Source organism: Barbus barbus, assembly GCF_936440315.1.
Source record: "Barbus barbus genome assembly, chromosome: 40".
NCBI classification, from domain to species: domain Eukaryota; kingdom Metazoa; phylum Chordata; class Actinopteri; order Cypriniformes; family Cyprinidae; genus Barbus; species Barbus barbus.
The window spans coordinates 6,974,230-6,989,456 of NC_136718.1; the positions used below are offsets into that span (position 1 = coordinate 6,974,230).

The 15,227-nt window shown below is 38.3% G+C and overlaps 1 protein-coding gene across 2 annotated transcripts in view; it reads right to left on the reverse strand.

Moving 5' to 3' along the window:
* baz2a (bromodomain adjacent to zinc finger domain, 2A) overlaps window positions 1–15,227 on the reverse strand; it is a 31,056-nt gene that overhangs the window by 4,955 nt on the left and 10,874 nt on the right. For both annotated transcript variants that reach the window (XM_079401249.1, XM_079401248.1), the window contains exons 8-26: window positions 15,058–15,166; window positions 14,830–14,937; window positions 14,502–14,724; window positions 14,297–14,358; window positions 14,157–14,222; window positions 13,007–13,396; window positions 10,702–10,956; window positions 9,594–9,808; window positions 9,416–9,490; window positions 8,319–8,490; window positions 7,653–7,715; window positions 6,810–6,954; window positions 5,288–5,913; window positions 4,640–4,862; window positions 3,053–3,208; window positions 2,804–2,964; window positions 2,570–2,632; window positions 1,306–1,592; window positions 996–1,131 (exon numbers count right to left, since the gene is read on the reverse strand). In XM_079401249.1, coding sequence (XP_079257375.1) covers window positions 996–1,131; window positions 1,306–1,592; window positions 2,570–2,632; window positions 2,804–2,964; window positions 3,053–3,208; window positions 4,640–4,862; window positions 5,288–5,913; window positions 6,810–6,954; window positions 7,653–7,715; window positions 8,319–8,490; window positions 9,416–9,490; window positions 9,594–9,808; window positions 10,702–10,956; window positions 13,007–13,396; window positions 14,157–14,222; window positions 14,297–14,358; window positions 14,502–14,724; window positions 14,830–14,937; window positions 15,058–15,166 — 3,535 coding nt within the window. The remainder of the gene's footprint in view (window positions 1–995; window positions 1,132–1,305; window positions 1,593–2,569; window positions 2,633–2,803; window positions 2,965–3,052; window positions 3,209–4,639; window positions 4,863–5,287; window positions 5,914–6,809; window positions 6,955–7,652; window positions 7,716–8,318; window positions 8,491–9,415; window positions 9,491–9,593; window positions 9,809–10,701; window positions 10,957–13,006; window positions 13,397–14,156; window positions 14,223–14,296; window positions 14,359–14,501; window positions 14,725–14,829; window positions 14,938–15,057; window positions 15,167–15,227) is intronic.

Genomic DNA, 15,227 nt, shown 5'->3' on the forward strand with positions numbered 1-15,227 from the left:
TGTCAGGTATGTATATAAATAAAATTGTGTAATTAGGGCTGGACAATAATTCAATATCAATATTTATCGCGATATAATTTTTTTCAATAACGGTCATATGTTTTTTAAACACATTTCTGATATTTCAATATACATTACCAGTGTTTCCCATATATTGATTGATTTGTGGCAGCCACAATATCGACACTGACGGCCACAAATAGATTTCGCAAAAGGTTTTAGGACAGTTTGACTTTGTTGAATAAACATGATCGCTGTACGTTTCAAAATCAAAATGCGGCGCAGGTGTTTTATATGAATGTATCTTTGGGGAACTGACTGTCTTCAGAAAAGTTTCCATATCATTTTCATTTGATCTGATAAAGTAACATTTATGAGCGCTTTATGTACAGCTGTTACCCCGGAAACCGCTGGTTCTGCTGCTCCAAAAGCGCCTCCTGCTGGCAGAGAATAAGTTTGCATTTTCAATAAGCCCTTCTCCAGCAACATATATTTTTGCTGTTGCTTTTTCTGCAGCAACTGAGCACTTTTCATTTTCTTTATCCTGGCCGAAGCACTTTTGTTTCAATGTATAAGAATACTCGGCCTGTGTTATCGTTTAAATTTAAAGATTAAAATGAATAAGGTGAGTCTCCGAGTCTTGTTTAATTTGATGGTGATTTCACATTTCTTGTTTGTATGAAGGTTAAATACAAATAAAAAGTGAATATTAATTTATTTGTACCATTTTATTTCTAAAATATTATATAGTTTTATAGGAGGAGGTTTCATAGACTTGGCAAATTCATTTTTCAGAAGTTTGTAGGCACAGACGTGGGTGTTCTTGGCAGAATTTTTTTATTTAAATATTGTTCATATTGCTATCAGAATTATATTATCTCTACCGAAATTAAGAAATATATTGTGATATAAATTGTGGCTGTATAGTCCAGCACGGTGTAATATATAAAAATGGCACAGGGTCTGAAGCGGAGTGAACGTGTGTGTGCTCTCACCACTTTGATGACGGATCTTTCCCAGGCGATGGCTTTCTCCAGCTGCAGCAGACACAGAGAGAGTTGAGACGCACTGCGGCAGCGGTCCAGGGCCTGCCGCCACGTCCTCAACCTAGGTGTGATCTCACTTTCCAAGCTACAAAGACAAACAAACACATGACTGATGTGCTCTAAAGCGCATATAAATGTACTGTAGAATTTGGAACAATTATTTGTTTTGATGAAGGCTAAAAAATATGATTAATTTGGGTAATAAAGTAAACAATGATCTCTAAAGCATAAGTTTTCAAAGACCCTAACTCTGACCCACCTGACAGCATCTAGTGGGACCTCCTCGCCGCCAGGTGGAGGGGTGAGAGGCGCCAAGCGCACCACCTCGGACAGATTCCACAGCGGCTCCTTCAGATAACGCCGTTCAATGTTGCGCTCCAGATTAGTCAAGCGGAGAACGGCCAGGTCCAGGGGGTTGCTGGGAACTCGCAGGAGGTCGGACCATTCCTTCTTGGTCTTGACTATCCAGTCGTCTTTGGGGTCAACCTCATGCTCGTAATACTGCAGGTCATCCCGTGTGGAGTCTACCTCAGGAGGGGTATACATCTGAAACCAGGACAAAAGTCCAATGTGAATATTACAACAATTTTGATGTCAAAACCTAGGGTAAACGAAAAACTAAATGACAAAAAATAAATAAATAAATCTATATTCACTCTCTCTCTATCCACATATTTATAAACTCTCTCTATATGTTTATTAAAACTTATTACATTTATCAAAAGTTATTAAACTATTGTTTATAAAAAAAAAAAAAAAAAAATATATATATATATATATACATACTTAATAATTAAACAATAGTTTGAATAATTTTATATAATTTCATAACTGTAATAATCAAATTCAACAATACACCTTTACACTAATATTCCCTTTTTAAGAGTTAAAATAATCAGCAATAATGAAATTAAATAATGAAATATATTAACAGGTTTAAATGTTAATTACTATAACTATTTATTAGTTAGTATAAATATTAATTTGCATAAATACATTCATTATTATTATTATCTCTATTTTAAGATATTTCTTTTCTCATAAGTAATAATCTATTGAATGCATTTAATGACATTTTTATTATTTTGTATTATTGTTTTTTTTATTTAATATTATATTAGAAATAATTTATTGTCTATAGCGAAGAGAGAAAACAAGGGGAAAGGCAATCAGGAAGTGATGTCAGACATAGTCATGAATAAACCACAACGCTGAGAAATTTATGAATATAGGCATATCGAAATAATGAGTACAATAATTATATAATATATATATATATATATATATATATATATATATATAGAGAGAGAGAGAGAGAGAGCGAGGGAGAATAATTAAGACAAATTCAGACAAAAATGAATCAAAGTCTTGAAAAAACACTTACAATTTACTTTTAATTTAAGCACTCTGAGCAATTGATTAGGTTGTGTCACATTCATTATGAGTAACTCACTGAGCAGCTTCCTCTACTCATTAGGACTAATAGTATCAAAACAGAGCACTTGAGTGTGTGGTTTCACTACCTGAAATTGAGAGCTTGACTCCTGACTAGCCTCACTTTCACTATCCGCATTGGGAATGGCCACCTGGAGAGAAAGATTGTGGACACAGTGATAAAGTGAGCATGCTTGTGTGCAGTACATTCAGCATAAACAGTGCCACCCTGTGGTCACAAATGGAGCAAGACCTTACAGTACTATGATTACTTCAATAAAAGAAAAAGTGGTTTTTGAATCTGCTTAACAGGTTTTCTTTACCTTGAGTTGAAGGTCTGCACCGACCACCCTCTGCTCCAGATCTTCCACGCACTGGAGAACACAGATGTCTAACTGCAAGGCTCTCTCCTGGTCACTCCACGCTTTTTTAGACACCTCCAGCAGGGCATGGCCATCCTCCACCGTCATCTGAAAGATGGGATCTGGGAGGAAACGATGGAAAACAATACACTAAACATGCAGCCATCAAGCAAAGCCTGCAGTCACTCTGTATGTGCTGCTGCTCCTCACCGGTGACGGGCCGCGTGCAGACCTCAGACATATGCTCCATGTGTTTGGTGAGGTGCTTGTGGAGCACTTTCTCACGAATGCCTCGAGGGTGGAGGGCGCTCAGAATGGCTGTCAGCTCCTCCGGTTCTTTGACCCACCACCAGCCCTTCACCATTTCTGTAGGACAGAAAGACATTAAGCCAATGAATGCTACTCTGCTGGAAATCAAGAGCTTTAGGATGTCATTCAAGATACACAAATAACATTTTTCTTGGTACATATATGCAAATGAAACAATGAATATTACATAAATATTTTCACATTTTTCTGCATTGTACCAGTTGAGCATCACAGAAAAAAAACACCAAACTTAGCATGATTTTATTCTATGATTTATTATTATTTTCATTTAATTTATTTATTTTTTTTACAAAAATTAGGGCAAGCATTTTTTTTAATAATATATCATTTAGATATTATTCAGCATTGTTTTTATATCATTACATTTTTTATACTCGTTTTTATATTTTTATAGTTTTCATTCAGTTCAATGTTTTGTAATTGTGTGCTTTTTATGTGCTTTTGACATTGTTATTTTTTTTTAAATGACTTTTTGGTTACATTTTTGCCCCCCAATTTCCATTTTAGTTTTGATTTATTTCCAGTAATAATTTCAGTGCTTAATTTAAAAATGCATTTGCATCTGCATTAAAGTTAACGATGCAAAGGAACGATTTTAAAAAGTGTGCATCAGACACAAGTTGCATGATGCATCGTTTCTAACATATTTGCATTGGTAAAAAATAATTTACTTATTATCAGTAGAAGTGCTATACTTTTATTATTTAGAAAGTGACCAATAATTAGTGGCCAATATTTTATATGTAGATTGATTTGTCCTCTTTGAACTGTTTCTCCAGGCAAGCGCATTCTCTCATCACCACTGCTGCTACATGAATATGTTGTCTCCCAAAACTACGTAGACCGGGTAGAGCTGCATCTTCCACCAAATAATTACAATGAACTGAAGAACCTAACCTATGTTAGGTTAGGGAATCCCAAATTTGCTGTTTTGTCAGCAAAACCCCTTTGACATGAAATATTTACTTTAAGTACCTCTGGGATTTTAAGTAATTATATTTTAATAATTTAATAACACATTCACGGTTCTCTGATGTTTGTTAAGAGTCAAATGACAAGCAAGTAAACAGATATAATATTAAAGTGTTTATTTAATTTTTTTTATTAAGGAGATTAATTTAAAATAATTATTAGCTTCTCTCACCAACTTCCAACGGTTCACAAAACTTAGAAAAACTAAGTAATCTAAGATGGCCAAAAACAACCAACGGCAAATCGATACGTCACAGCACAGTAACTGAATTAAAAGAACATAAATTTAAGACTGCAGCGCTGCAGGAAAGTGGCAGATTGTAGATTTTTACATTTTAGATGTATTATAATTTGTTGTGTTGAAACTAAGTTTTTAAAAAGACGTCATATCACGACCATTGCAGCATACAAAACAATTTTGCATCCTCAAAGTCTAGTGTGACCACAGCTTAACTGTCAAGTCCAGCATGAGTCCTGTATCATCACAGCACTCACCTAACGGAATAGGCTTCACCACCAGCTGAGTGAAGTACTTCAGTTCAACCTCTTGGAAGAGATTGGAGGGAGGTCTGCCACGTCTCTTCGCCGCGCTGGCGCGAGAGTGAGCCCGGGACGGCCCGCTGCTTCTCCTGCGCCTCCTACCGGCTCTGGGAGCCGGAGTGGAGCACACCTTAGGAGGAGGAAGAGGAGGAGGAGGAGGAGCAGCTTCCGGCTGCATCTGCGGTTAAGAACAAAGAGGGAAGCGATCAGAAAGATAAAAATACGGCATTCAGAATATAAAAAAAACTTTATGATGTGTGACCCTGGACCACAAAACCAGTCATAAATAGTACAGGTATATAAAGATCATGATATTATAAATATTAAGAACTTCATTTACAATGTAAAGCGCTTTGAGTACCCAGAAAAGCGCTATATAAATGTAACAAATGATTAATTATTATTATTTAGACTATTTTAAAGGTGATTTTCTCCAGATTTTCAAATAGTTGTATCTCGGCCAAATATAGTCCGATCCTAACAAACCATACATCAATGGGAAGCTTATTTATTCAGTATAAATCAGTATGAATCTCAATTTCAAAACATTGACCCTTATGACTGGTTTTGTGGTCCAAGTTCACATGTTATTAAAGGGTGAACCTGTTCTGTCGGAGGAGCGAGCGGGTCACTATCGTGGGGTACTGGAGTGTCTTCAGTGAGGGATGAAGCCGGTGCAGGTGTGTTCTCGCACGGCTGGGAGATCGACGTCTCGTCACACGGCTCCTTAGGCAGCAGATTGAACCACTGGCCTCGTTTCTCTGCCTGCTCCCTCATGCTGTCCTCCGGCTGGCTGTTATCCTCGCCCTCACCGGCTCCAGACGCTACGATCGGTGCGCTGCTGTCGGCCTCTGCGTCCTGCGGCTGCTCGAGAGGCGTCTGGAAAGTGGGCTGAGCGGGATCCTGCACAGGAGAGCTGAGAGCCGAATCCTCAGCTGCTGATCTGCTGCTCCGGCGGCGCCGCCGATTTTTGGCGGTTCGCAGGTGGAGCTCCACTTCGGGTTTGATCTTGCGCGGGCGTCCCCGTCCTCGATGGCTGCTCATCAGAGAGGCCTCGCCGGGTAGAGGATCCACCTCTGTGGGGGAAAGCTGGGACGCTCGAGGAGAAGAGGGGAGAGATGCAGCGAAAGCCGGAGATAGGGGAGGCTCAGCTTTAACCTCTGTCTTCACTGGAGTTATGACCTTCACATAAGTCACAGGTTCATCGCTGACTGTCACCTCATCTGAGGCTGAACACAAGGAAGAAGCAACTGGTCATTAATATAATAATATATTAATACACAATGATATTCGCACATGAAGAAAATCAGAAAGCCATTAAGTATTGTAATTTACAAATATTTTACTTTTACAGTTGTAACAATTTAAATTTTTATTTTACAGTAAAATATTACAAGTAATATTTATTTTGTTTTTTAGATTTTTATTTAGTACTATGACAACTACTAATTATTGTTATGATTACGATTAATATTATTTCACAAAATTTGTCCAGCCCAACAAATGTTTTTAAATTGAATAAAATTTATACACAATTTTCTTAAATTTTTTATTTTAGAGTGAAATATTACAATAGCAATGTTTCTTAATATGTAATTCCTACTCCTACTCCTACTCCTACTCCTAATTGTTGTTAATTATTATAGCCATATTAATATATAAAAATCACAAAACTGGCCAAATTGTGCAGCCATACAAACAAGTACAGAAAAAAATATAAAAATTATTGCCATTAAAATAGGCAGAAAACAAAAACTATTTGATTTTTTTTCTTTCCCCAAATCGTGCAGCTCCAGTAACAAACGTGGGACTCATTAGGCACAAATCTGGTTATGATTCAGGCAGTCAAAATCAGATTCACAATGCTCGCAAATGTTTGAATGGCACTTATTTTTAATGCTTTGTCCTGCAAAAGATTTTATAATAACCAGGACCAAATATATAAATAAAAAAATGTAAATTTGAGAATCATTGTGACACAAGAATCGTGATTCATCTGTGACTCCACAGCCTGATTGTCGATGCGACATTACATCACCTACAGACTCTGAGGGGGATCATAAAGGCCTAAATCTCAACGTGTGCGAGATACCAGACTAACTGCATGCTGGGAGTTTCCACTCACCCAGGATATCCTCGGCTCCCTCCACGAGGACACATCCCATATAAGGCAGCAGCAAGTACCTGCGGCGGTACCGATCCTGCCCCAGAGACACCGCCCGCATGGAATGAGACGACTGCTGCAGCTTCTTGCGGAAAAACACTTGCCGCTGTGAGACAGAAGAAAACATTGTTACTCAAAATATAGAACAGCCAACAGCCTTTACTTTTAACAAAGGTTTGAAATAAATGAAGTTGGTTTTGCATGATTCTAAAAACCTTTTGAAGCTGCTTTGCAATCTGTACTGTATAAGTGTTATGTAAATAAACGTGACTTGACAGGTGCCTTAACCCAAAAACAAATTAAATGCTAATCATTCCAGCAGCCAAGAAATAGTTATGTATTCATTTCTTTACAAAAATACATAGTTTTAACTATCTGGCCAATGGAAAATCAGTGGACATTTAAATGAACAATAATTAGGTGCGTGTAAACTTTTGACTAGTGATGCAATGAAATCAAATTCATAATCAAAATTTAAACTTCACGAATCAATGGAACTAAACCCAAAAGTCCTTATCTTAAATTTTTTGGAGTAACTATCAATTCTGCTCTAATCAGTTCTAATATTAATATATATAAGTGAATACACCAACTTCCTTCAACTGGTGTAACTTCACAATAACATGTATGCTCTAAATAATTTTCAAACAAGTATAGACAAACTGTATAGAATAAACAGTGTTATTATACCTGTGTCAGTGTTAATTAATTTTTTTAAATTCTGAATCTCAAAAATGTCCTTTTCATCAGCTAAGATTTTGGTGGATCCATAGCTACATCAGTTATTAAATATAGATATTTTACCTTGGTCAGTTTATCAATCTGACGCTCCAGCTCAGCAACACTGCAGGTATTGGGACTCTCAATCTGTGAGAAAACAAAAACAAAATATTAACACACGTAGCAAAACAGTTCAACCAGGGAACCCCTTTGAACTAACGTTTTTAAATTCTTGAAATAACCAGACATTTATTATTTAGCAACACATGTCTCTAGTGTTGGTTAATGGTACCATGACATTCAGATAAACATTTTTTATAATTTTCTTATATTTATTTGATTTTTCACATTATGATTAATTCATTATAAGCTTTTCATTACTTTACGAACCTCCTGCAGTTCCCTCATGAACCCCAGTTTGGGAAACCCACAATTAATCTCAGAAACTGAAGTGGCTCATTTTTTAAAGTCTCATATAATCATATTTGAGGTCAAAGGAAGTCGAGATACAGCCTGTTTCCCTGAACTGACAGCTCTCACTCAGGAAATGTTTAGTAGATGGCTGTTCTTGATTATTTACATCATTTCACATCTTCAGAGTAGCTGCTGTCAGTACACAGTGTCTCTCTTATGAAGCAAATTTAGCACAAGCACAGCTTGACTATGTGGCTGTGAATATAGCTGTAAACCACTGACATGTACTGCTCTAATGCAATCCATAAGCGCAGAGGTTTGGCAGAGGTCCTGTACCTCCGTAAGTTTGGGTTCCTCTTTGGCTTTGCGGCGGCTGCCTCTCTCCAGCACGCAGCTCTCCTCGATGCTCTCCTCCTCGGCCACTCCCACACGAGCACTGCGCCGACGCTCCTCGAAGCACAGCTCCTCCTCCGGACGTCCCGTCTTACGCATCAGCGCAGCCTTCAGTCTGCTCAGACACACATTTTTGAGAATGACAAAGCCAAGCACAGAGGAGTTGCTCACACTTGGTCCAGAGCAGAGTTCAATTTCACCCTCCTCCCACATGCAGGATTATATTTATATATATATATTTGTTTGAACCACAGTACGTTTGCGTCATCAGTGTGAGTAACTAGATAGCTAAATTTGACAAATTTTCAATCTTTCATATCAAACTATGCTGCACTATATCAAGTTTGCCGCTATGCTGTATTCATGTCATATTTATTATGTGCAAGAAGTAAAATGAGTGTTACCTGGTCTTTATTTGAATAAAATATGACTCCCAATGCACAAAGACTTGCCAGTTTGCTGAGTGCACTTTTGGTTAGTGTTTACTTTTTATTCATATTTTTAACAATTTCTTTATTTGTAATATAGGTCAGCAGCCAACCTGTTCTCTAAAGATATTGGCATCAGCAATCCAAATATAAATAAACCCAAAAAACCACATCATTTGACAGCTAGTGGTTTCCCAACAGCACTCTGCATTTTAAAGCCAGATGGTTGGACAGTTTGAGTTACAGTAACTCATAAAAACAGAACATTTTTGTTTGTTTGTGTTGTTTAAATTACACATTTTAATCATGCATTTCATATGAAGCTTAAATAAGTTTCACAATTCACCAGATTTCAGAAAACCACTTAGCCAATTCTCACTCTTAACTAATTATTAACTAAGACTTTTGCTTCAACAAACTCCTAATTTGCTGCTTATTAATTGTTTAGTAAGATAGTTAAGTTTAGGTACGGGGTCATCTAAAATATGGTCATAGAGAATAAGGCATTTATATGTGCTTTATATAATAAACAGCTTATGTTGGCCAAATATTGATATCAAACAGACTCTGGTTCACACCATAAGCTGGCAGGATAAGAAGCAGGGGTCTTACTTGCGTAGTTTGCCTTCTATAATCCACTTGTTTTTCCTGTAGGTTGCCATATTCTCTAGCGTGTTATCAATCTCCCTGCAGAAACAGAACGATTGGAAAATGAAAATGATATTTACATATGCAGATCTACAAAACTCTTTTAAAACATGATGATAATATGATTTGAATTCCTGCTGACCTGGTGATTATGTTGCTGGCGTTGAGTTCCTCCACCAGGAAGGCCAGTATGGAGGCTTTGACGTCGGGTTTGAGGGTCTGGAAGCTCTTTGTATGGAGACTGTTACACACCTCCAACTCAAAGCCATGGGCTTCCAGAAAGACCCGCAGCACCTCAGATACAGTGCTGTGGCTCAGCTCCAGATCCACCAGCTTCTCCCCCAGGATCTTCACAGACTGAGACAGGAAAGAGAAACAAACCAACCTTCATTAACTCACTGACCAATCACGTGCCTTACATTTAGGGTGAAACCCATCTTACATTATTTTCCACTGAATATTCAATGTTAATATATAATAAGACTTCAAAATATTTAAGTTTAATATGTTGTGGATGTGGTTTCTTGTTGGTTTTTAAGGCCGTTTTCCATTAATGTTTAGATATTAGTAATTTTATCCAAGTTCAAAGTTGTTTTAAGACAGCAACAGATGAGATTTAGACTTTTTTTGACACTGTTATAGATAGAAGAAGCTGCTCTCATTGTGTGTGTGTGCGTAGTGAACCATATTTGATAAGATTCAGGGCAGAGCCCGGCAACCTTGAAGTACAGATTAGTGTTCTCTGCATATGTGTGAGAGTGCGGTCTTTGCAGCTAGATGCAGAGACAGCCCAGGAGGAAACCGTCATTTGCCGTCACCCTGATGTCCAGGCCAGGGTGACAGATATACGTCTCTGACCTCCATCACTTGTTACCAAAATAATCACTAGAAGATATGCTTCAAGTTTTACGTCCATGTGTGGAGATTTTCGAAGTTTATCTACCAACCAGAATCTTGCTTCCCTAAGTATTGACGTAATTCGTGACCTCTGTTAGAGTATAACTGCTGGTGTCTTGAACATGTACGCAGAGCAGCCTATGAGCTCCATCGCGAGTATTGAAGCTGACTTCTGCGGATGAAGCTGCAAACTAATTTTCTTCAGTAAATTCTTCTCTAATTAATCGCTGGTCTCCTGGTCTTCCTTCATCACACCTGGTCATTTGGGTTTAACTGTAAATTCCCCTAAATTCCGAATGCAGGGCGATTGATTTATTGTCCCGGCCCTAAATGATAACACTCAAAAGACAAACCTGGTAATATGAGGGCAGTCCAGGATCGTGCAGAGCGGACTCCACCAGTTTAATGAGCAGATCCAGGAGCTCGCCTTGGCTCTTCTCCATGCCGAGAAGCCCTTCCTGCAGGGTGCTCAGGCTGGGAATATCCTTGGGCACCTGGAGCCCCAGAATCTTTCCGTAACCATGCAAGAACTCAACCACCCTTAAACAATTGGAGAAGGCCAAACCCGAAAGCACCAGTCCTGGTATCCGTGTCAATTGTGGGAGGGGCTACAGAGGGAGAGAGAGACGACAACTCAATGAGTAATGGTATAAACCATCCCAGATATGACAAACTCAGAGAAAAACAGTAGTAGACTAGTGCAAGTCCCTCAAATTAAAGTATTACCAACAGTATGTATTATTGGTGTCTGTCAACTAGGGATGTGCATTATCGATCCTGATATATCAATACTGATGGGAGTATCGAAAGTAACAGTATATTGATACTAAGGTGCGGTTTATTTACCTGTGATTGTTTAACAAAAAAATGTATGTGTGCAATATGCATTGAATTGGACGGATATCCTATGTTTGCTAATTGTGTAGACTTATTTAAATAGAACGTGAAAAGTTCATATTGATCATGATCTATTCTGTAATGTTAATATAAATCATAAACTGTCAGAATAAAAAGGTTGCATTTTATGCGTGCGACAGCCTGTCACTGCAGTCCCTTATGAAAATGAACCATGGTTACCACTACAGTAAATATATTTTACCATGTGTAAACAAAAACATAACCTAATAAATAGCGATTAAGGTATATTCAATGTTAAAATGCATTTCAAACTAAAAAGGAGTAGTTCACTTCCAGAACATTCATTTACAGATAATGTACTCACCCCCTTGTCATCAAAGATGTTCATGGTTCAAGATGTTTCTTTCTTCAGTTGTAAAGAAATTGTTTTTTGAGGAAAGCATTTCAGGATTTCTCTCCATATAATGGACTTATATGGTGCCCCTGAGTTTGAACTTCCAAAGAAAGAAACATCTTGAACCACGAACATCTTGGATGACAAGGAGGTGAGTACATTATCTGTACATTTTTGTTCTGGAAGTGAACTACTCCTTTAAAGTTAAGATGGTATGATTACCCATTTTACTCTTAGTAATTTTACAATTTAATAAATTTCATAATTTTAACGTTCAGGTTAGAAGTATCGCATTGGTATTGATATCTTTAAAAGTATCGGTATCGTATCGAAAACAAAATAAGTGGTATCGTCCATCCCTTTTGTCAACTGGTGTGGACTGGCAGAGTTGAGCACCGATAAATGTAGCATACTTAGAATGTATTTTACGTGTTCTGCTGTAGGCACATGCTAATCATGCCACACAATTGTGTCTCTTTTAGTGTGGGAAGACAAATCACATGATTCTGTAAATATATCATGTTACTCTGGTTGTGACACCGTGTTAAAAACGGCAGGCATTGCTTGGGTGAATAACGCTGTGTTGGTGATTTGGTACTGTGAACTGGAAAAATTTACCCAACAAATTCACAGAAAGTATCAAAGTGGCTTCCAAAATAAACTTAAGTGCCAAGTGACTAAACTTGTGTATAGGGCTGTTACTATTGATTATTTTGGTAATCAAGTGTAATTTTCGAATCACGTGTAAACTTAGAGTGACTGTTTGAGCTTTTATTTCGAATTCACGATGAACAGTTGGCATTATGAGAAAGATATTGATGCATTTCCTGTGTTCGCGTAGGTTTATAAATGATTTACCTTGTAAATGTAATGAAATGGCACATGTTGCGTTCCCAGATGAACGTTATAATAAACCCAAACTCACAACAATATGCAGAGATGGAGTTTGAGTACAGAAAAAGCGCTATATAAATGTAACAAATTATTATTATTTGAGATGCTCCACACATATAAATGATAAGAGTTTGTGTGGAGCAGCATTTACTGCGAACGGAGATGCTCTGAGATGCACGTACGTGAACTAACCGCATGTAAATAATAAAAGCGCATATATTAAACCTGCATTGCATATATTTATTCAACTGAATCATAGCGTTTGAGAATTCACAATAGCATTTTGCTTTATCATGATTTTTAAATGGGTTTAACATATCATGCAGCCTTGGAAAATGGTCTAATAAGGCATTTCATAGATTTTTGTCCATGGAACGCACCACTTCTGGTATTTTGCCAGTTACTTGAGATGGGCAAAGTGCAATTTTTTTTTAAATCGAGTACTCTATACAAGGACTTGTGACAGCCCTACTTGTGTAATACGTGTGCGTCCCTCAGCACATCAGGCTCACCGTGTGGTCGGGGAGACACATGTCCTCTGCAGGCTTCTTCATCTCCTCTAAGATCATCTGCTGTCTCTTCCTCTCCTCCATTCGTCTCTGAGCCTGCGCCCTCCTCTCCGCCTGCCTCTTTGCTGCCAGCGCAGCCTGCGCTTCGGCCTCTGCTTGAGCCTGGGCTTTGGCCAGAGCCTTGGCTTTGCTGCGGGCCCGGGCTACTTTCTTGATGGGACTGGCCTTCTCCAGGTCCAACGGCTCTGCTGCTGCAGGTGGTGCTGCGACCTTCTTCCTGCGGCCGGGCTTCTTGGGCCCCTCTGCAGCTGAGAGAGGGCTTTCAGATGCCTGGCTCGGAGTCAGAGTCTGAGACTGGTCTTCATCCTGTTCCTGCTCTTTGGCTTTCTCCAGCTGCACAGACACATCAGAAAAGAGCTCAGAACACTGGGATTTACAGCTATTAAACTAAAATTGTGTGTATATCAGGGTTCTTACACCTTCAGACCATTTTAATGACTTCTCCACTTAGCTCAACTTTTACTTCAACAATCCACTTTGTCAAGACAACATTTAAAGGCCTTTACTTCTGATATACTATTCATTTACAGAAACCAGGAGTGGCAAATTATTAAAAGTAATTACATAAAATAATTAAAATTAAATTTCATCATTCCAATAACTGAATGTTCCTCATGGTTTACACTTTTTATAACATGAATTTACATGACTTTTAAAGCTTATATATATATAATAAAATATGAAATGTATTAACTTTCATGACCTTTCCAGGTCTATATGTAAAATATACAGTTAAAATTCATCATTAGAGCTCTGGTTGTTAAAATAAAAAAAAGACAGTTGTTAAAAGAACAAATTAAAATAAGAAATAGGATTGCAGCTTTTAGCTGTTTTAGTTTTTTTTTTTTTTAAAGAGCATTAAAGAAAACTTTAAGCTAATAAACCAATTAAAGAAGTAACTTTAAAGTAACTAATTAAAGAAACAGTACTAAAATTTACAACCGATTACAAACCGTACGTAAGAAAACATTTAACAGGTGCTATTTTTTTCTAACTTCAAGATTGTATTAAAATGCATAATTTTTCAGGTTTTTCATCATCATGAACCCTGTTACAAAGTTCTAAATATATTTGAAGACATGGAGTTTCTTACTTTAGCTTTCCGTTTCTCCTGCTGAATCTTTTTAATCTTTGCATCCTCCTTTCTTTTCATTCTTGCCTGCGTGACAAAAAATCAGATGATCAGCTGGTCCCCAAAACACACTTTTTGTAATGAATAACAAGTCAGCTCACCTTTCTCTTCATTTTCTTCTTGATCTTAACCAGTTTTTCTTTTTCTTCCTCTGTGAGATCCTCTGTAAAACAATGAACATGAACGGAGTTAAGATGCTCATTATATTTCACATAAAAAGCTAGAACTACAAAATGACGAAAAAGGTGGTACTTCTACAACAAGTCAATTTTTATTAAGCCACCTGATCTGAATATTCAGACTCACCCTTTGCCTCCAGTCTCTTCAGCAGCCTGGCATCCACTTTACTGAGCAGATCCTCCATCTTGGGCTTGGGAGGTCGGCCTGGCCGTCTACCTTGAGCTCCTCTGGCTCGGCGGCCACGGGAACGTGGCTCTTTGTCTGGATTTGGTGGACGACCGCGTCTGCCTGTTATAGCCATGATCATGGAGGGCACTTCCTCATTGGCGAGGAGGAACCAATTCATACCCTGTAACAAATTAAAAAGCAATGACATGCCTTGCAGCAGTGTAGCTGTCCTGAATCCATAAACCACATGTTTGCCTGTAGCACCTGTAGACATCTTCATACACACCTCAGGGGTCTCCCGCTCCTCGTAGAAATCACCCACTGGCATGCGTGGACTAAAGCTGAAGTGCTCTCTCGAAACGCCCTGGAGAGCATCCTGATGCCTCTTCAGATACTGGAGAATGAAGGGAGACAAAAGCAACTGGATGAAGACAAGCCTTTTTATCACTCATGCAGATTAGGTTACAGTGGTGCGGTGAGTAATCCTTTGGTGTGCAGGTATAACAGATCTCACCTTGATGACCTCGGGGAACTGCTTCATCCTCCGGCCACAGGGGCTATAGTACCACGTCTCTCCTTTCAGACGGTCCTCGAGCCTCCGGACTCGAATCTCTCGCCTCCAGCTAGCACATGGGAAGCACAGCACATGAAACAGGATTGCTATACTAGTGACACTTCTTTTCT